This window comes from Balaenoptera borealis (assembly GCF_965194805.1).
Source record: "Balaenoptera borealis genome assembly, chromosome: 13".
Classification (NCBI taxonomy): Eukaryota; Metazoa; Chordata; class Mammalia; order Artiodactyla; family Balaenopteridae; genus Balaenoptera; species Balaenoptera borealis.
The window spans coordinates 80,182,148-80,204,384 of NC_138870.1; the positions used below are offsets into that span (position 1 = coordinate 80,182,148).

The 22,237-nt window shown below is 37.0% G+C and overlaps 2 protein-coding genes across 12 annotated transcripts in view; one reads left to right on the plus strand and one right to left on the minus strand.

Moving 5' to 3' along the window:
- The window catches only part of PLXNC1 (plexin C1), a 145,634-nt gene extending 142,170 nt beyond the window's left edge, over positions 1 to 3,464 (plus strand). Inside the window, exon 31 of the mRNA XM_082350412.1 lies at positions 957 to 3,464. Within this exon, the coding sequence (XP_082206538.1) occupies positions 957 to 1,061 (105 nt within the window). The 3' untranslated portion in view covers positions 1,062 to 3,464. The remainder of the gene's footprint in view (positions 1 to 956) is intronic.
- Positions 3,465 to 3,540: 76 nt separating this feature from the next.
- The window catches only part of CEP83 (centrosomal protein 83), a 129,228-nt gene continuing 110,531 nt past the window's right edge, over positions 3,541 to 22,237 (minus strand). For 5 of the 11 annotated variants that reach the window (XM_082350426.1, XM_082350427.1, XM_082350422.1 and 2 more), the window contains 4 exons: positions 22,097 to 22,226; positions 8,147 to 8,250; positions 6,070 to 6,259; positions 3,541 to 5,084 (listed from right to left, as the gene is read on the minus strand). In XM_082350426.1, the coding sequence (XP_082206552.1) occupies positions 4,980 to 5,084; positions 6,070 to 6,259; positions 8,147 to 8,250; positions 22,097 to 22,226 (529 nt within the window). In that variant the 3' untranslated portion in view covers positions 3,541 to 4,979. Of the gene's footprint in view, positions 5,085 to 6,069; positions 6,260 to 8,146; positions 8,251 to 8,340; positions 8,381 to 9,918; positions 9,985 to 19,577; positions 21,703 to 22,096; positions 22,227 to 22,237 lie in introns of those variants that run through there. The other 6 variants (XM_082350428.1, XR_014233321.1, XM_082350430.1 and 3 more) reach the window with 6 other exon arrangements.

The following is a 22,237-nucleotide window of genomic DNA, read 5'->3' on the forward strand; positions in this document are numbered from 1 at the left end:
GCCATACTGGCACAGTTAACTTTGATGAGTAAGTAGTGGTCCTAATAAAAGGGGCCTGCTTATGCTTGGTTATAATCTGCTAAAATGAAAGCTAAGCTTGTTAAATCGCCTAGATTCTGTATTCAGTAGTTAAAAGTATGACATATTTCTAACTTAAGCAACTATTTCAATAAACCATTCTCCTTTATGATTAATCCTCCTTAATCTGGATTTTTTTCTTTGGGAATTCACACAGACACAGTCATCAGATGCGCTGTTTCCAAATATGTTAATTCCCCCTTCCCTGATTCCCCCCACTCAGTCATGCTGGGACAGGCTATCCATGTCAATGGTGAGAATAGCTCACCAATTCCATTTGCTACTTGAAGATCAAGTGAAGCACTAAGGTAGGGTAGAGGCAATGAGTTCCTTAAACATGATAAGCATCCCTCTTTCCAGGGGTCAGGGGTTAGAAGGGAAGCACTGGGGAAGGGAGGGGAGAGGAGGGACTACACTGCCCAGGAGGGAAGGGAAGGGGAGGGGAGGGGAGGGGAGGGGAGGGGAGGGGAGGGGAGGGGAGGGGAGGGAAGGGAAGTAGACATCTCTGACCAGGAGGCCCCTGCCTGCTGCATTTAAGAAGAAATACTTGCCTGCATGTTGGCTGCCCAGGAATGCTTGCTGTGCTTGGAATGGCTGTAACATAATGCATAAAACAGGGCCTTGCAATTCTGGCCCCATATTTGTAAGCAAATAGTTTGGTATTTCTTGTGAGCTTCTATTTTAAACCTAAGCGTTGTTGATCCTGTGATAATGACTTAGCAAAACAACTTGCAAAGTGAGTATGTAAATGATTGAAGAAAATGTTGGCATCTGTTTCATACAGATTTTACCACTCACAGCATCAGGAATGCAAAAAAAACAGAATTGTAATGCTAAAACCACAATATCTAAAATATAACTGTTCTAATTGTCAACAGATTCTAAATAAACTAGAAAGAGAACGAGGGCTGGAAGAAGCTCAGAAACAACTCTTGCATGTAAAAGTCTTATTTGATGAAAAGAAGAAATGCAAGTGGATGTAAGCACTCTGGGGCCTGGCTTAATCTGGTAAAGTTCTTCAGACGACTTGGGAGCAAAATGGCTGCTTAAGCTACTCTGTGTCGTTAATTATTTAAGTTTGCACATAGGTTCCACTTTGAGCACTGTCTTTTTTAAGAGAGCAAGGCACACGCACAGCTTTTAGAAAGCATACCAAGCACTGTGCCTGTGTGTGTACTGTGGGAGCGCTTCTGTACATAGAGTTGGAGTGGTTGTCACAAACAGCCTCCTTGTTCAGAGAATACAGGGCCAGTAAGCAAGGGTCAGTATTGTAACTACAGTCTCCACTTAAGCACAATGATATACGTGGTTTTGTTTGAAAACTACAGCTGTGTAGCACTTGTGACTACACTGCACCTCTGCAGACAAGGGACACTGCCAGTGATCAAAACAAAATGTGAAATGAGTCATCTGGAAACAAGGTAGGGGTGTTAGGGCAACCTTGCAGACTTGCAGCATTGAAACTTTCCCCGGTAGTTCTTGGAAAAGATGACCGCAGAATTTGGTAGTGTGTACACTTAGCATTTGTGAGTGTGTGTGTGTGTGTGTGTTTTTAAACCAAAAACTAACAGTGTTGCAACATTGTTGAAAGGGCTCGTGTTTTTCAGTGGTCACCGACTGTACTCCATCAAACTCACCTCCATTTCACTAAGGAACTCTAAAGCAGGGAGAGGGAGTAGGCTTCTTTAAATGCAACATCATTTTACCCAGACACTTTAAAGTATGTACGTTTTCTTCATTTTATTTTTTTCATATTAAATGTATTTGATGATAGTGGACATGTTGGCTATTGTAAAAAAAAAAAAAAAAATCCGTAGCTTATTTCTGTCTAAACAACACTTCGATCAGAATTGTCTGTGGAAGAGTAACGCACTCCCCTAATCCTACATCTCTATATTACTATCTCCTTGCTTTAGATTTCTGGTGAACCCTGTGGTTATAAATACTTGTGTGTGATTAAAAAAAAATACATTTTACATTTCATGAAATTGCTGTTCACACTGGAGTATTATATATGAATATATATATTTGAGGCCCATGGCCTGAAAAATATTAGTATACAACTTGGTATCTTAGTCTTACGATGTACTTTTTGAGAGTATTCCTCACAAGAGAAAGAGTTAAAAAAAAACCTGTTTTATTCATGCCTTTTTTAAAAAGAATTCCCTATCTAGTTATACTGTAGTCTTTTTATTGCTGATTTTTTATTCCTGAATTTTTGCTGCTCATGACCAACTTTAATACCACTGTGTTTTCCTTCTATTAAACCAGAAGTAAAAAGTGTAATTGGCAACTCTCAAACTTTCCTTGTGGCACCTTTACCCTTGGTGCTCCAAATCCCAGATTGAGGAAAGAAATTTTTTCAAGTAGCAAATAAAACATTGATCACACATTCCTTAAAATCATTTACCAACACTGTATGGGATATCAGGATTTAAATGTGAATTTGTCTTAAATGAATGCTGTTCTTTTTGCTCCTCACTATCTGGTAAAGAGTGAGAGGTGACACCTCACAAACTGATCAGAGAAAATAAGCATTTATTGCCCTGACAGGCACCTTCCCAATCCTGTCGCTTTTGACCATTATCTGTCCAATGGACACACCTCAAAAATACTACCAAATAGGTTACTTATAAAGGTGAGAGGTCTGGTCCCCATCTAAGGCTGCTACAGTCTTGATGTGAAGGGGTTCACAAGAGAACAGTAGGAGAGCTGAGAGCCAAGGGTAGGAGAGTTGCCCAGAAGACTTCCCTTCTTTAGGGTACAGAAATGCTAAGAAATCTCAAAGGATCAGTTACAGCTTTATCTAAGTATTCAGTAAATGCTACATGAGGGTGTCCCTGTCCAGCTCTCTGGCACATGAGTCCTGTGTGGAGACTTACCTTCTTTTCCAGGGACTGTGCTGCTGGGAACTTTGGGCAAGTCACTTACCTCTTTGTGCCTCAATTTCTGTATAATATTTCTAACCTACCTCACTGAGGTGGTGTGAAGACTCACTAAGACTCACTAATGTATGTAGCGTGTTTGTCAATCCTCCAGTGAAAAGCACTATCTGGATCACATTAGCCAAATGCAGTAAACGGCCAAATTAGATGTGTGCTGAAGACAATCAGTCACTGGGTCTACATTAAACAGCAACCAGAGAAACAAATGGCAAACATTGTCTATTTTCAAGTTTCTTTGCATATTTTTTTGGTGCAAAACCATTTATAAACAACTTTCTTTTTCTAACACTAGTGTCTACAGCAGCATTTAAAAATTAATTCTGTTACCTTTTTCTGTATTAGGGATTTAAAGTCTATTTCTTATTGTATACCTGATTGAAGCCGTTCTTGGAGATGAATGTTTTAAATGTCTATATCCCAAAATAAACATTTTGATGTAAATGTGGACTGTTTTTGTCTTTTTCCTCCTTCAAATTTTCTAGTTATAATAGATTTTTAAATTCTGAGTGGCTCCATGGAAATTAATTATTTTTCAAAAACAATGTGTCACTGTATACACTCTGTAAATTAGCAGCTATATATATAGTAAGTAAATCTAGTTTCTTCTAAATGATGTTAAGGCTGCACAATTTCACTCCTGGCCTCCACTATCAATTAACTTGGACCTTTGAATGTGAAGACTTCTGGATAATGAACATTCCACTTAGTCCGGCAGACTTGAGCTTTGCCTTGTTGACGTGAAGTTATTCCAGCAGAATGCCTTAAAAATGTTACATAAAAAAGCAAATGGGGACTTACCTGGTGGCACAGTGGTTAAGAATCCACCTGCCAATGCAGGGCACACGGGTTCGAGCCCCAGTCCAGGAAGATCCCACATGCTGCGGAGCAACTAAGCCCATGCACCACAACTACTGAAGCCTGCGCCCCTAGAGTCCGTGCTCCACAACAAGAGAAGCCACTGCAATGAGAAGCCCACGCACTGCAATGAACAGTAGTCCCTGCTCCTGCAACTAGAGAAAGCCTGCGCACAGCAACAAAGAGCCAACACAGCCAAAAATGAATAAATAAATTTATAAAAAAAAAAAAAAAAAAGCAAATGATGGCATACTTAGGGACACACAGAAATAAAACATTTGTAACAGTTTGGTTAGATCCAATAGATCCAAAACAGTAGGAGGCAAAGTTAAAAACCAGCAATATTTCTAAAGGGACCCCACTGGGTTCAAGTTTTACAATGAATGGCCCTTGTTTTATACAGCCACAGGATTTAATTATTTGTACTCTGTTATTTTCTATCAATCCTAACCCAACTAAGCCAAAATTGGTGAGATCTTCTACACTGTATGGTTAAAGCAAAATTAAACACAAAACAATAGTTAGAAAAATATTTATTAAGCTCTTTAATAAATTATGTGCACAGCTTTTAGAAAAGGTAGTGTTTTATAATATATATCTAGAGATCTTTATTTTTTTATACTAACTTTAAAATTGTCATTTTTCAAGAACTAGAGGTTTATAACTCATATGTAGTAAACCAGAAAATGTTCACTGACCCTGTTATTGCCAAGCATCTCAAAGAAGAGGAAGAGGGAATTCAAGATGGGCATGTTTTAGACAAAATGCCAAAAAACTCAACAAAGTAAGATTAATAAAATAATTTTAAAACTTGATTCCCTAATGAGTTCCTTTTATTTGTTCATTTATTTCACATTCTCAAAGGGTTGTCAATAATATTCTAAATATCTCTGAAGCTGCTTTAGTGCTTCACTTATCATTAGTATAACCCTAAAATCCTGACATTCATTCAATACATCATGTACTGGTACCTTCTCTTGAGGCACATTCAAGTGTTTTGGCAAACAGTAATAAAGTATCTAAATACCACATACGTTAAAACTTCAAGCCTTATTGAGTCACTGATTTCATCCCTTTTGATCTGCCTTTTCTCCAAGAAAATCATTCTCCAGGAAATCCAAGTTCCTCTAGTTGTTTTCTTTGTGTTGTTTCTAGTTCTTCTAGTCTTTTGCGAAGTAGAGAGAGTTCCCTTTGATGCTGCTCCTCCTTAAAAGCACAGAAAGAGAAAAAAAAAAAAAAACACAACAGAAAAAGCACATCAAAAAAGACTGTTAGAAAAACTGGTGGAAAAATAACTGTTAGGCAGTGGCCTCAGTGCCTCTTTTATTCAGGCCTGCAACATCTGGCAAGAAAAGGATGACCATTTTAGCAGTCTAAGAACACCAGCACGGTCTAGACTACCAACTAGTCCTCGCTTCTCTCCTGCCTCTGGCTGTAGCCTTCAGCAAAAACCCAACGTCTGTTCCTCTCTAGGTGTAAAATTCACCAGGGAGTGAATTAGATAATAGTAATGTAGGGCCCAGGTGTACTTATATGGCAACTTTCTAATGTGATGAGAGTTTAATAGCAGTTTATCATATAAACAAAGCACTTCATCTGAGATTCAATTCAGTGACTTACAACATTAAAAATCTTCAGTGCTTACAACATTACAAAATGTCATTGCTTATTAACAGTTCATCTTCTGAAAATCATCCAATCAATTTGATTCCATCAACATCTGATAAAGTAGAACCAACTCAGGTTTTGGAATTATACAGATTTAGGTATGAAACTCAACTCTCACTTAGCTATGACCTTAGTCAAGTCACTTCACCTCTCTGACTCAGCTTCCTCATCTGCAAATTGGGAATACTAATACCTTCCCTCAAAGCATTTTTCATTAGGATTAAATATTGTATGGAAAATACATGGTGCAGTACATTTGCGTAAATGTTGATAGTAATTAGTATTGTATGAGTGACTACAAACTCAACAGTTACTCAAAGACTTATCAGTTAAGCTTCTTCCTTTCAATTGCCCAATAGGAGACTTTACTCCTAGCACCATCACTAAAGGATAGGATAGACTCAAATCTACTATGCCTCTCAGCAGATTTTTCTGGTAAAGATTCAGGTTTTTAACTATTTAAACAGGGGAAAACTTATGGAAATATTTATCGAACTTTTTTCCCTAAAATAAATGCTCATACCTGCATATGAGGAGGAAAGGATAGTTCCATGCCTGGAACCACAGCTGGTGACTGAAAGCTAACAGGATTGATGGATGCTGTTGAAGGTATGTTAGGACCCAAAATTAAACTTCGAAATTCATTATGTCTTCTCTGTATATCCTTTAGTCTTTTTTGAAGCCTTGTATATTCTTCAAATGGAACATTTTGTCTTAAAAAGAAAAAGTGTTTCTGTTTAATACAGTTACATTCTATTGAAGAACAGTATGAGTCACAGAATATAATTTTAATTGGAAGAGAAGGATTTCTAAATTATAAGATTTATCTATATATGATATACACATAAAATTTGGTTTATCTAGAAAGATAAACAGGAACATGATATGACATCTTAATTATATGCATTATTGTTGGCCCTGCAGGCTATCAACTGATTTTAAAGTTTTATTTGCCAATTAATCAAAGATTAAAAATCTTTTGATACTTTTACTTTCATTTCCACTTTACCCCGCCAACCCATGAATCCTGAAACTAAAAGGAGACTCCTTAAACCAAAAGGGTGCCTTATTTTACTGCAGGAATCAAATAGAAATAAAATACTAGTTGAATCTTTTTTTTTAAGGGAAATTTATTTATCTATCTATCTATCTATTTATTTATGGCTGTGTTGGGTCTTCGTTGCTGCACGTGGGCTTTCTCTAGTTGCGGTGAGTGGGGGCTACTCTTCATTGCAGTACGTGGGCTTCTCACTGCAGTGCATTCTCTTGTTGCAGAGCATGGACTCTAGGGTCGTGGGCTTCAGTAGTTGTGGCTCGTGGGCTCTAGAGCTCAGGCTCAGTAGTTGTGGCGCATGGGCTCTAGAGCACAGGCTCAGTACTTGTGGCACACGGGCTCAGCTGCTCCACAGCATGTGGGATCTTCCAGGACCAGGGCTTGAACCCGTGTCCCCTGCATTGGCAGGCAGATTCTTAAACACTGCGCCACCAGGGAGGCCCTAGGTTGAATCTTATGAATGCCATTTTTGTACGTGAAATATGGTCAAATATAGCAAATTTTATATTGTCCAATTTAATTTTTTTAAATGTACCTAATGACAAAGGTAAAGCTACCCAACTTTAGGGGGAAATGACATTGATAAAAAACCCACTTTTCAGGCCTTCACAGATTTTGGACATAAATTTCCTGACGATCAATCACACCAGTAATCAAATATAGTTTCAAAACCATTTGAAGTTCTAGGCGATCTGTGCCATAGCTGCCCAATCTTGAATTGGTAACACCTCCTCCATAACCATTAATTTTGAAATATTAAGTTGAATTTTGTTTTAGAATGAATCTGGTGGCTTCTTACTTTGGAACAGAGAGTATTATAAAGTTGGCATTTATTCCACGGTCTAGAAACCTCTTGGATGTTCTAAAAAAAACACAACTGTTCACATTTTGGTAATAATTATACCCAGAAGACCAGTGCACATTATAAAACATCACTGCTTGCTATACAGGCAATTCCCATTACAGAAAAGTCTGATACTGTCTAAATGCTGAAGACTACTACTAATCACCTGAATTTGAAAAGATTTTATTAACTTGAATCACATGGGTCATACAATGCCACTACCACTAACTTAATATGGTAAATCTTCTCTGATCAAAAATGCTAATGATGCAGATTATTAGCTGTGCTTGGATGTAAGTGAAAAACCAGAAGCTACTGCCCAATAATATTTTCCATACCAAAAAACTTAAAAACTGAACTTTGATTCAAAGTTGTGGCCACAATTTTAGAACTCGTAATCACTAAACTGTCTTGTCTCAGCAGCAAGGATTCACACCACTCCTGGCTACCAAAGCCAGCGACTGACCTCTCCTGTCAGTCCCAACTGTAATACAAGCGCATGTGTTAAAGACCTTTTGGTTTGAAGAAACATTCAATCAGAAAAAAAAAATAGCAAAGATAATGAATTAGGAGTCTAATGAATAGTTTTAGAGTTCTTTTAAATGTATATTTTAAAAGAAACCCAAGTGCATTATACTCAGAAACAAAGTTGTATAATATCAAAATAGCCACATGGGATGTGTATACATACAAACACATTACCTATTTAACACCTGATTTTCTGTTTCTAATTCTTCTCTCTTTGCCTCCAAGACTTCTACCTTTTCCTGCATTCTCTTCAACTTGTTTTCATGAAGAGATTTTCTCTAGAAAAAGAGAAACAATTAATAATGAGCAAGTATGGTAATACATACTCTCCTATTTGAACAAAGCTATATAGTGAATATTTTACTCACCAAAAAAATTTTACTTAGAGATGAGTATTTTCAGGGAATACTAGGAGCAAAGATTAGTAGATATGATGCGTACTAAAAATTTTAAAGATAATAAAACACAGATCTACCTCATATCCTCAACGTGACAAACAGAACTATTATAAATGTCAAACCAGAAAATTGATATCAATAAGGAAATTGTGCAAATAAAAAATCTAGGAAGGGAAGGAGTCAAATTTTACTACTGAGTTTGCCTGTCACCTCATAATCATGACTCTTCATTTTCCCAGAAGATTATCATGGGTTTAAAACAACTATAAATTTAAAATTTAAAAGCATGTTTGCAACTGATAAATTGCTACCAAAGAAGTGAATTAAAGGATCAGACAGATAAGACTGATTATGGATGCATCTCAGTTTGAAAGCATGCCTTTCTAAATATTAAAAAGAAAAAAATTTAAACTTCACAAAGGGAAAATTTTCTAATGTGGAAAAATCTATGTATAATGCAAAAGTAGTAAATGAAAAAAGGTAATACTTTTTCAGTTTTATAAACAGGTTGTTTTTAGTTTTTACAGAAAAACACCTATAAATGTTGACAATCAGTAGCTACAGACCTTTTAGATTTTTGGTTTCTAACTCTTTACCTAAGTATAACAGGCTTACAGAAAAATGCACATAATGTAAATGTAAAGCAAAATGTAAAACCACGAAGCAAATGCTGGTGTTGTTACCTCACAGGTCAAGAGCACTGCCGTACCAAAAGGGCCCCTACCCTTCCCTCCTTTCAATCTCTACCCCCTCTGTCCTCTGAAAAGGTAACCAACTAATTTACTTCCAAAGCTGTAGTTTAGTTTTGCGTATTTTTGAACTTCATACAAATGGAGTCACAGTGCACATTCTTTTACAGATGGCTTTTTTTCTTTCACTCAATACTGCGAGATTTATTCGTTACTGCTTACAGGTGTAGCTCATTCATCGCCTACCCTGGCCCAGGAACCACCCTTCTGTCCTTTATTAGCACAAGTATGTATATATTTACAGGTGACTCAGGACTCTATTCATTCACCTACCCACATCAAAGAAATCATACACTATATACACTTCTGTTTCTGGATTTTTTGGTTGTTCAACATTTTATCCCTATGGCTAAGCCATGTTATTGCATGTCACAGTTCCTCTCTACTGTTATGTTGTTATCCATTTTACAAACACACTATATTTTATCCCTTCTCCTACTGATACGAATTTGAATTGTTTTCTACTTTGAAGCTACTATGAATAAAGTTTTATGAACATTCCTGAATATGTTTTTGGTAGATATGTGTCCTCATTTCTCTTTGAGTATATACCCAGGAATGAGTCATACAGTATACATATGTTTTATCTTTAGTAAAAACTGTCAGTTTTCTAAAGTGGTTCTAACTAATTACTAATTACATGCCCACCAGCAATATACAAGAGTTCTAACTGCTCTACATCCTTACCAACACTTGGTGTGGTCGGTCTTTATAAATTTTAGCTACTCTGGTGGAATAGAATAATATGTCACTTGTAGCTTTAATTTGCATTTTCCTGTTATCTAATGAGGGTGATTACCTTTTCTTATGCATACTGACCATCTGGATATCCTTTTTTTGTGAAGTGCTTGTCTTAGTCTTTCGCCTGTTTAAAATAAATTTTTTTTTGAGTAATCTGTTTCTTATTTGTAGGAGTTCTTTATATATTCAGAATATGAATCCTTTGTCAGATATTTGTGTTGCAGATTGACCTTCTCTCAGTGTGTGGTAACATTTTTTCCCATAAGTGTCATTTTATAAAAAGAAGTCCTTAATTATAATAAAATCCAAATTATCAACCATATCTTTTACAGTTAGTGCTTTTTATGTCCTGTTTAAAAAATCTTATCCCAAGATCTTAAGATTTTCTCCCCAAGTTTTTTTCTAGCAGCTTTATTTTTTTACTTGTCACATTTGGGTCTGCAGTTTTTATCTAATTAGGTTGGGTTAATGATAACCAATTGACTCCACATCCTTAAAGGACCATCCTTTCCCTACTGAAAGGCAGTGGTACTTTGTGGTAAGTCAGGTGTTCATATACTATTTCTGGACTGCATTCTGTTCCATTTGTCTGTCTATCCTTATGCCAATACCACACTGTTTTAATGACTGTAGCTTAAAGTAAATCTTGATATCTAGTAGTGTAAGTCCTGCAGCTTTGTTGTTTTTCTTTAAGATTGCCTTGGTTGTTCTAGTCCTTTGTACTTTCATATGAATTTTAGAATCTACTTTGCAATTTCCACAAGGAAAACTAATGAAATTTTGGTTAGGATTGCACTCAATCTACAGATCAGTTTGGGAAGAACTGACATCTTAATAATTTTGAGTCTTTCAAATCAAGCGTGGTATAGTTTCCCTTTATCTAGGTCTTCTTTAGTTTTTCTTAGCAATATTTACCTATCTTTTATTAGATTTGTTCCTAAATATTTTATATTTTTTATGCTAATGTAAATGGTATATATTTTATTTTCTAATTGTTGTGTATGTAAAGAAAGAACTGATCATCACAGAAATGCAAGTCAAAACCACAATGAGATATCACCTTACAACTATCAGAATGGCTATTCTCAAAAAGACAAGAAACAAGTGTTGGTGAGAATGTGGAGAAAAGGGAACCCTCATGCACTGTCAGTGGGAATGTACATTTATGCAGCCACTATGGAAAATAACACAAAGGTTCCTCAAAAAATTAAAAATAGAACTTCCAGCAATTCCACTTCTGGGTATTTAGTGAAAAAAACCAAAAACACTAACTTGAAAAGGCACATGCACCTCCATGTTCATTGCAGCAGTATTTACAACAGCCAAGACATGGAAGCAACCTAAGTGTCCATCAATGGATAAATTGATAAAGAAGATGTGATACACACACTGGAATATTATTCAGCCGTAAAAGAGAAGAAAATCTTGCCATTTGTGACAACATGGATGGACCTTAAGGGCATTTTGCTAAGTGAAATAAACCAGACTGAGAAAGAAAAAATACCACATAATCTCACTTACGTGTGGAATCTTTTAAAAATAAAATAAAATAAGCTCAAAGATACAGAGAACAGACTGGCAGTTGCCAGAGGCAGGGGCTGGGTGAAATGGGTGAAGGAGGTCAAAAGGTACAAACTTCCAGTTATAAAATAAGTAAGTCCTGTGGATGTAAAGTACAGCATGGTGACTATAGTTAATGATACTCCATTGCATATTTGAAAGTTACTGAGAGATATCTTAAAAGTTCTCATTACAAGAAAAAAAATTCTGTAGCTATGTATGGTGATGGATGTTAACTAGACTTATTGTGGTAATCATTTTGCAATATATATATAAATACCACATTTTCTCTATGGAAGGTTTTAAATTAAGGAGTCCATTTCCCTAATGCATACAGGACTATTTAGATTTCCTAATTCTTCTTGTATTAGTTTTGTTGAGATGTTCAAGGAATTTGTTCATTTCATCAAAATTGCATAATTAACACAGATGTTCTTATAATAGTCTTTTTGTTTTAATATCTATAAGATGTATAGTGATACCCCTTTTTCATTCATTATATTGTCCACTTGTGTTTATTCATCTACCTACCCTACCTACTTTATGAGGAGTTTGGGGAGAAGCCATTTTATCAATCTTTTCAGATTGATCAGCTCTTGGCAAGTTAAATTTTCTCTATTGTATAATCTCTGCTTCACTGATTTCTGCTCATGCCTTGAGGAGGCAGATGAGGATGCTGTTAAATCTATACACAGAGTTCATAATCCAGTTATTGTGTTTTTTAGTTCTAAACCTGCCATTTTAAAAAATGTTTTCTAGTTTTCTGGTCAATTCTCAAGCATTTCTTTTATTTCTGAGCATCTACAACATGGTAATTTAAAATTCTGTATCTGATAACTCCATTACCTGGATCCCCTATGGGGGGTTTCTTTATATTGATTGTTACTTCTCTTGATTTTCAATGTTATTTCCTCATGCAGCTATTTTTAAAATTATTATTATTAACAGAAATTTGTTAAAATTGATGAACCAATAATGATACATTATTATCAACTAAAGCCCACAGTTTACATTGTCACTCTTTGTGTTGTTCAGTTCTATGGTTTTGTCAAATGCATACTGTCCTGTATGTACTACTGCAGTTATCATACAGAATAGTTTCACTGCCCTAAAAATTCCCTGTGCTCTACCTATTCATCCCTACTTCCTACCCCACAAACTGGCAATCACTGATTTTTTTTCTGTCTCCATACTTTTGCCTTTTCCAGAATGTCATATATTTGAAATCTTACAGTATATAGTCTTTTCGGACTGACTTTTTTCATTTAGCAATATGCATTTAAGGTTCTTCCATGTCTTTGCATGGCTTAATAGCTCATTTCTTTTTGTCACTGGATAATATTCTCTTGTATGGATATAGCAAAGTTTTTTAACCTTCACCTACTGAAGGACAGACATATTGCTTGCTTCCAAGTTTTGGCAATAATGAATAAAGCTGCTACAAACGTTTGTGTGCAGTTTTTTTGTGTGTGTGAACATACATTTTCAACTCATCTGAATAAATACCTAGGAGCATGACTGCTGAACTGTATGGCCAGACTATGTTTTAACTTTGTAAGAAACTGCCGTAGTGTCTTCCAAAATGGCTGTACCATTTTACAATCCCACCAGCAATAAATGAAAGTTTCTATTGTTCCATATCCTTACCAGTGTTCCATATCCTGTCAGTGTTCTGGATTTTAGCCATTCTAATGGATGTGCAGTAGTATCTCTGTTTATTTTTTATTTAGAGCTAGACATTACATTTTAAAAACTGAGGAAATAACTGAAGCCTACAATGCTAGTTTCCCTTAAAGCAGATTTACATTTGTTTCTTGCAGGCAGCTAGGAAAACTAACAACAGGGGTTAATTTAATCTAATTATAAGGACAGATTATCTGAAGCTGTGCTTCAATACTTGCAAGGGCCAGGCTATTTGCAGTTAGTTCACTCTTAGTCCAAGGGCATACCCCTTCATGGTCTCAACCCACTAGCACTAGTAGACTCAGACCTGAGACCCTCTCTCTGGCAGATTCTGAACTCCAATTTTTGGTCCCCAAGCCCTACGAGGTTGTCAAAAGCTTTGCTTCACTTCTCAGCCTCTCAGCTGTCTCTTCTAGAACTGGCAGCTTCCTCTAAGGGAAAAGCAGCCCCAAATGCTGAGCTCACCTCTCCAGGTTTCCCATCTCTCCAGGATCTTGGCCTCTTAATTCTTCACTGCCCTTCATGGAGATATTTTTAAAAATATTTTGTCTGATTCTTCTAGTTCTCATGTGGAGAGCTGATCCACATATTTCCTAGTCTGTCATTATCAAAAGCATATGCTCCTTTTAGGTATTTTAGTTCAACTAACAGCAGACATTTTAAAGATGGAAATGCTTAACACTTCATTATTATATGATTATATAAACCTGCAATCTTAAAATCTAGTTCTATTTCTCCATTTGTACTGCTCATTTAAATTGTAGTAAAATATGAATTTTTTCACTCTCATCTTCAAATCTTAAGCATGTCACACACACACACACAGAGTGCACACTTAATTGGGTCCTATATTAACCATAGTTAATACAAAATACAGGGATTTCTGAAGGGAATTCCAGTCATAAAATACAAAATCTTGAGAAAAGGCTTTTTTAGAAAGGATAAGAAATGAATTAAGAAGAATCTGTAATTCTATAGGAATGTGGATTCCCCTGATGTTTCTCCAGCAGGGGAATTGATGGGTGAAAGCATTGTTTTGAAAAGATTAATATGGTATCAGGATGGACTCTGAAGTTTGCCTCTTAAGAGGCAAATCTGGAGATAAGCTTCCTGAAGACAGGGTTCAGGACAATGTTGTCCTCATCCTCATCACTGTAAAAACAACCAACCATTTACTGAGCACTACTCTTTGCCAGGAACTGAGTTAGAATGCAGCAAAAGAAGTGGATAGCTGGTTGACTAGTAGACCCAATGAATGCCTTAGACCCTAACATAATCATTTCTTTGCAGCACCCTCATTATCTTGACCCAAGCCTCCTTCTTCTTCTAACTCACACACACACACACACACACACACACACACACACACACACCCATGCTGACCGGTCTCACTACTTCAAATGGGCCCCCTATTGGTACCTGGAAATCCTACTAATTTCCCTAATCCAATCACTCTCCCAAACTCTTACATTCTTTCACAACTCCTTGTCTCTTCTCAAATCTGTTAGACCTCCACTCTTCACAGTCTGAGCTGGTGACCCAGATTCTTTTTTGCATTGAGAAAATAGCAGCAACCAGTAGAGAACTTCCACTACATCCATGAATTTATCAGGAACTTACAATCATATATTTTGTCTTCTTTCCAGGTACAATAGATACATTGTGTTTCTATCCCTTCCCTCTCTGAATTGAATCTAATGCCCTTCTGCCTACTAAAAGATATCATCCCTTCATTTGCCCCCTCCTTCTCCTGCATCATCAATTTTCCCCTTGCTACTGAATCATCCTATAATTTCTCCCTTCTTAAAAGAAGCTTTTGCTCTCACAATGCTAGCTATTACCCCAGTTCTTTGTTCTTCACAACAAAATTCCTTCGACAAACTATATTCCATTTCAATCAGACGTGCATACCTACTACTCCACAGAAACAACTCTTGACAAAGCCACCAACAATTACCACACAGTCAAATGGATTCTTAGTCTTCATCTTACTATTCTATCATCTTACCACTGTGAAATAAAATTCATATTTATGGCAAGACAAGAAAAATTTAAACCTAAAAATTCTTCTCTGCGCTTTGGCCTCCCCTCTCCCCTCACTGTGCCTTGTGTATGTGCATTATGCATTGACCAAACCTCCCCCATCAGCAGGAACACCTGCTCAACCATAAACAGCAACATTCTCCGAGCATCAACAAGACAATGCCTTGAAAGAGAACAATCCTTCTTGATTATAAAGGGTCACATGACCCACCACAATGGCACTAAAATCTGGGTTTTGTAAACTGTCAGTAATAGGTCATTTAATGTACAGCCCTCTGTCTCAAAAAACTTATATAAATTGTATCTTGACTTCTAACGGGCCGAACAGTTCTCAGAGCTTTCTGAGATGCTCTTCTTGGGTTTTAACCCTCACATTTGTCTTGAATAAAATTTTCCAATTCTTTCTTAGGTCGCCTGATTAATTTTTCGTCGACACTATAATGTCATTTGACACAGCTAATCCTTCTTGAAGCATTTTTCTTCATTTGGCATCTAGTACTTTCTTGGTTCTTTTCCTATCATATTGGCCACTCCTTCTCAGTCTCCTTAACTTCCCAACTTCTAAAGTTTGGAATTCCTCAAAACTCAATCTTCAAGCCTGTTCTTTTCTGTCTTCCTTCACTTTCTAGGTGACCTCATTTAATCCCATTGCTTTCAATACCATTTACATGCTGATAAGTCCCAAATCTTTATCTCTAGCCTAGTCCTCTTCCCTGAAGCCCTGATTCATGTATTCACCAGAATGCTTAGTATCTCCACTTGGAAGTCTAATGGGCATCTCAAAGAGTTAATGTGTCCAAAAGAGGCATCTTTATTTTATCCCTAAACCTGTTCCTTCCAAGGTCTTTCCCATGTCAGTAAACAGCAATTCTATTTTAACCACGTGCTCAAGCCCAACATCTTAGTCATCTTTGATTTATCTCTTTAATACCCTATAACCATTGTAAGTTCTACCTTTAAAAATATATACAGAATCCGACCACCAGTATACTACTAGTTCTCTACATCTCTCATCTGAACTACCGAATAGTGGTCTTCCTGAGTCCTGTTTGCCCCTCTACACAACAGCCAGAGATTCTCCTGAAAATATAATTCAGATTATAGCATTTCTCAATTCAAAACTCTCCAGTGTGTTCCTATCTCATTCAGAATAAAAACCAAAAAAAGCCCCTACATCACCTAGCCTCCTACTACTTCTCTCCATTCCAGCTACCCAGGTCTCCCTCCTTGTATTCCTTCAACATACCAAGCAGACTCCTGCCTCTCTCTTTTACTTTCTATTCCCTCTGGAACATTCTTCCCCTACATACAAAATATGGCCTCCCCCTTCTTTCCTCGAGGTCTCTGCTCAAACGTTACTTTATCAGAGGCTTCTCTGATCACCTATATAAAACAATGCCCTCTATCCCCCTTAGTTTTCCTCTTAGCACACATCTCCACCTGACATTTGTTTCTTTACTCCGCGTCTCCCATCCACTACAACATAAACTCCTCAGTGCAGAGTCTTTATTTCTGTATCCCTGTGAATAAAACAGTACCTGGTATAATACAGAGTAGGTTCTCAATAAATCTGTTGAGTAAACTGACTAAACGAATATAGAGAAACCTCGTAGTGAAGAGAGTCTGAGCTAGGATGTTGCAATAAGAATAAAAAGAAATGAGGTGGGGAAAATGTGAGATACATTATAAAGGAAGAATTCACAGGCTCTAGTGACTATACTGGGTAGAACAGTGTCTCCCAAATATTTATGTTTACTCAGAATCTCAGAATGTGACTATGATATAAGAAGAAATATATCTGGTCTTTGCCCTGGGCTCCTGGCACAGAGCTCCTAAAACCCATGGAATTTCCTGAGTCACAAGAGCATCTTTTGCTATTCATAACCAGCTCTTTTCAATCATACCTGAGTTAATACTAATGAGTTAACTTAGGGTGGGACCCCTAGGTAATCTCAAAATAGAGCTAGTCACTGGAAAGACCAAGTGGTAAGAAGGTAGGAACTTGCAGCACTATTCCCACCTCCCACCTCCCACTCTCCACCCTCCACTTCTGGGAGTGGTGGTACTAGAGATTGATATCTATTAAAAACTCTTGAACAAGGATACCTGGAAGGCTTCCAGGATAGTGAATACATTGATTTGCTAGAAGGGTGGCACTCCCAGAGAGGGCACCCCTCCCCCTCCATACCTTGCCCTATACATCTCTTCTATTTGGCTGTTCCTGAGTTGTATCCTTTCTAATAAACCAGTAAATACAAGTAAAATGTTTTCCTGAGTTCTATGAACCTAGGTGGGGGGTGTTATGGGAACCCCAATTTATAGTCATTGGTCAGCAGTGCAGATGGCTAAGGACCTGACACCTGACATGGGGTTAGTCTTGAGGCTGAACCCTTTAATTTGTGGAATCTGATGTAGTGTCAGAATTTAATTGAATTACTGGCACCCAGTTGGTGTCCAGAGAATTAGATAATTGGTTCTTGGTGTTGGAAAACACTCCAGAGTGACCTTATCTGAAAAAAGGGTAAAGTTAAGATGAGGTTATACTGGATTAGGGTGGGCCCTAAATCCAATATTGACTTGTGCCCTTATAAAAAGGGAGAAATCTGGATATAAAGACAGACACACACACCATGTGAAGAGAGAGGCACAGATTGAAGTGATGTGTCTGCAAGCCAAGGAACACCAAGGATTGCTAGCAACCACCACAATCTAGGAGAGAGGCATGGAACAGATCCTTCCCCAGAGCCGTTGGAGGGAGCACGGCCCTATCAGCACCTTGATTTTGGACTTCTAACTTCCAGAACTGTGCGATTATAAATTTCTGTTATTTTAAGCCACACAGTTTGTAGTAATTTGTTATAGCAGCCCTAGGAAATGAATACAGTGACTGACTATATTTGGGGAAAGGGAGCCCTTAGGATGAATCAAAGGTTTGAAGACTAAGTAATTGGAAGAATGATATTCTACTGAAAGAAATGAAAGTCCAGAGGAGAAAGTGGCTGTAAGAAATGATTGTAATTTTGACTTTATCAGTCCAATAGAATCATAGGTTTATCAAATGGATGCCTTAGTGTCACACACATTACAACACAAAAGAGTTAAAGAAAAATCAAAAGAATACTGATGCAAGAATCAAAGCTGAAATTTTCCTTTTATCACCTTTTAGCCAAATTCAATGAACTCTCTTCAATAATCACGACCATTTACCTTTGATTCCCTTCTTTTCCTGTGGCTTCTATAACACCATCCTATAGCTTCTACCTCTATGACCATTCCTCTACTAAATCCAGCTCCTATGTCCAAGTCAACTTAGTTCTTAGTCCTTTTATTCTTCAGCAGTTCTCAAAATCTCAAGTGTCTAATTATACACCCCTAAGCTGAATTACTGATCTCCACGCTTTACATTCCATTATTTCTGGTTATCTACATGGTATCTTCACTTAGCAGTCTAGGACAGGACTTCCCTAGGGGTCCAGTGGTTGGGACTCCACACTTCCACTGCAGGGGGCACGGGTTCAATCCCCGGTCGGGGAAGTTCCACATGCTGCTCAGTGCAGCCAAAAAAAAAAAAAAAAAAAAAAGAGTCTAGGACATGTCTACATGGATGCACTGCCATCAGTTCGTACCTGACGTGTGTTTAGTCAAATGTACCTTCTCTTTCTACTCAACTGACACATGGTCTTTATTCCATCATGACAACTCCTCTACGTCCTCTCATAGCTAAAATACTTCATATTTTTCTCTTTCTTCTTATTCAGCACTATATTCTGTTAATTTTTTCCTTTGGAATACTTCTAGGAGTCATCCTTCACCTTCATTCTATATTGCAAGCCCGAATTCCAGACTTCTTACCTCATTTTAAGATGATTATAAATAGCCTCCTGACTAGTCTCCCTGTCTTAAGGCTTTCTTCTCCCTAGCACAGTAGTTCTCAAACTTTAGTGTCCACACAGATCACATCGAAGTGACTAATAGATTCTTTAGGTACTGCATGTTATTTTATTTCTCCAATTAGATTATATGGTCATCAAGGGCAGGAATTAATCATGGCTTCTATTTTCCCCTCGGTGTATAACATAATGCCAGGCCACACAACATATTCAATAGATATTTTATAACTTCAAGACTATGGTTCATTTCTTTCTCAAAACCGTTCAAAACATCTAACCAAGAATTATTTCAGAGATATACCTTAGAATAAAAATAACAAGTTATCATTTCAAGTGCCTCAAAAGGAAAAGCACAACTCATTGTCCTCATACCAAGAGATCTCTCTTCATACTCACATTTCAACAGTGTGTGGGGAAAAACATACAGAGAAGTCATCAATTACAGAAGGGCATTCCAACTCAAGATACCCGGTCCAACTTTTCCAAACAAATCAACACAGCAAAATATCATTACACAAAGACTCTACCTAAAAACACTTACCAGAAATGACATAATCTCTGTGCTTAGGAGGTTGGAGCTGTAAATGAAGCCATCTTACCTAGCTTGGGGAAAAAAAAATAAAGCTGCTACTCTCCAGTTGTAAGAACCTCTCACAGGAAAGTAACTCTAAAGGACTATGATTTCTGCCCTAGAGTTAATGTTTTGTGACTTAATTTAAGTCTTACTACACAAGAAAGTTATGATCTTTGTCATCTAAGAAACTTAAAAGTCTGTTGCAATTTTACGAATCATATTTATGTAATCTTATAGCCAACATTTTCATACAGAAGCATTATATTTAACTTGAATGGGAAAAGGGTTTGAGTTTAAAAAATTAATTTTATAGTGATCATTCTGCCACAGGAAATAAGACTCATGTGGATTATGGTTATAATGAAGGGAAAAGCAGTAAAGTATCTCGAATCAAAGAAAGGGGGAAATTAAAAGAGTAACAGTGCAGAAAAAGCACAGGATTAAGAATAGAAAAATGTAGATTTTAGTCACAGCATTCCTAACTAGTCAATGATCTTGGCTCCCTACCACTTCAGTTTCCAAATCTGTAAAAACTACTGAATGCTAAGATCCCCCAGCCCTAAAATTATATATACTTACATACTTTTTACAGTATTTCTATGTCACATGTACTACCTGCTTTTCCACTTTAATTGAGGTAAAGTTGTAAGCCTATAGGGCAGTGTTCCACATGATGGGACAGCTCTGGGTCATAATTTTTACTGAATTGAGTTTAACAATTTCCTGCAACTTAAAATCATTATCCACAGATCACATTTTTAAAAGTAAAATAGGTGTTTACTATATTCACCCCCATCATTTGGCAGTTATTTCAGTAGGAAAAACATTCATCCTAGGTCAATACTGATGAAACGTTACTTCGCATGTTTCTTAAAATATCACCTCCTCCCCTCTTTCTGGTATACCTATGATTAGTTAATAATCTCTCTCACCACTGGATGTCACTTTTGCTCCAAAAGAAGTCAACCCAACCTAGCCTCAATAATTAGAATCTGATCTCTAAGACACTTATCTCTAAAACCTCAACATAAAAGTTTTTCTGTAAAAGATAAAATCAGCTCTTATAATTTCTTATGATTTCTAGCTAATCTGGCATCAGATGCTTTTAGGCTTCAAACAGTACAAGGAAGCATAAGTAGGATTTCGGAGATCATCCCAAGCCATGAAATAACTTCACTAAAATCCCATCAATACCCATACACTGCTCAGTACTTACATGGACAGAAAGAAAGAGAAGTGATGCACACAGGGGAAAAAAAACAATGAAACAACAACATAAGTATTTATATTTGAGTATGAAACACTGGGATCCTATATAGTTAAGTGCTGTTTTTTCTAATCTCAATGTTATACTACTTTTAGCACAATGGAAAGAGAAAAGCAACATTCATAAACCAAGAAAGTGGGGAAGTAATGACTTTTAGGCTTCTCATGTTGTCACTCCAACTATCAGGATGAATTTGGCAGTTATATCTAATAATGTAAACAGGTAACTAAAAACTGTGTCCTTGATTTCCAAATTCAGAATATGTAAATGATATACACTTCTCTTCTCTTATGCAAATATGAACACCTAACCTTACCAATAAACATACAGATATTAAGACACTGGTGTGCCTATGTCTAGAGGTACGAATTCCTCTCATTTCAGACCTTCTCACTTCCCCACAACCAATGCCACTACTAAAGGAACTTATCAAATGGAGACATATCCAAATCATTTGTGGGATTTTTTTTAAAATACTTCCTTCCCCTTCCCCCAACACACATGCGCCAATCTTGCTAAAAATAACTGCTGAATCGCTGCCATGGAGAGCCATGGTTACTGATGGGGCTATGCTACATTCCTTGGGTTTGTTGAGTAGAAAAAAAGTTGTAAACCACTGACTCAGATGAATCATCTGGTTACATTAGTTCCATGATGCCCTGGATTAGTTCCAAGAAAACAAAGTTTTTAGGTTCTGGAGAAAATATGCCTGCAAAGATGAAACTTTAAAAAGATCATGGCTGTGGGAACTATCGTGGCTGTTTCAGAAGCCAGGGGAGTCCTAGTTCCTTCTGCTGGGGCAATGAGATACTTGCTTCTATATTCCTGAGTTGGAAGCAAAAAAGTATTGTAACCACAAAAACAATGTTACAAGTATTAGTTAAGCACAGTTGAAACAGGCCTAATCACCCTGTAATTTAAGTGCAGAATGAGTTAAATGAGACTTGTATGGGCTGGTCTAGAAACTTTATCAATGAAAACCACTGTCTCTGTGGAAAAATGCATACTCTGAAAAACTGACTTGTACACAACATTTAGAAATAAACCTGTTGAGCAGTTTGCATTTTCCCAATTTATCTTTACAAGGTGACAGCAAAATGTCATGTTTAAATATCAAACTGAACATACCAGTGAAGTCTCAGTTTTAATAATACATTTTATTCTCCTAAAATAGTTACGCTTTCACTCTATAGAAATCACTTTAATGAGAACCACTTGCCTTTTTTTGGGCAATTGCAGCTCGCTGCAATTTCTCCTTAGCTTGATTATATTTTTCTTCTCTGTCAGTGATACGTTCATGAAGCCTATGCTTTTCTTCCAACCACTGTATTTGCTTCTCTTCCAATGCCCTGTCAGAAGA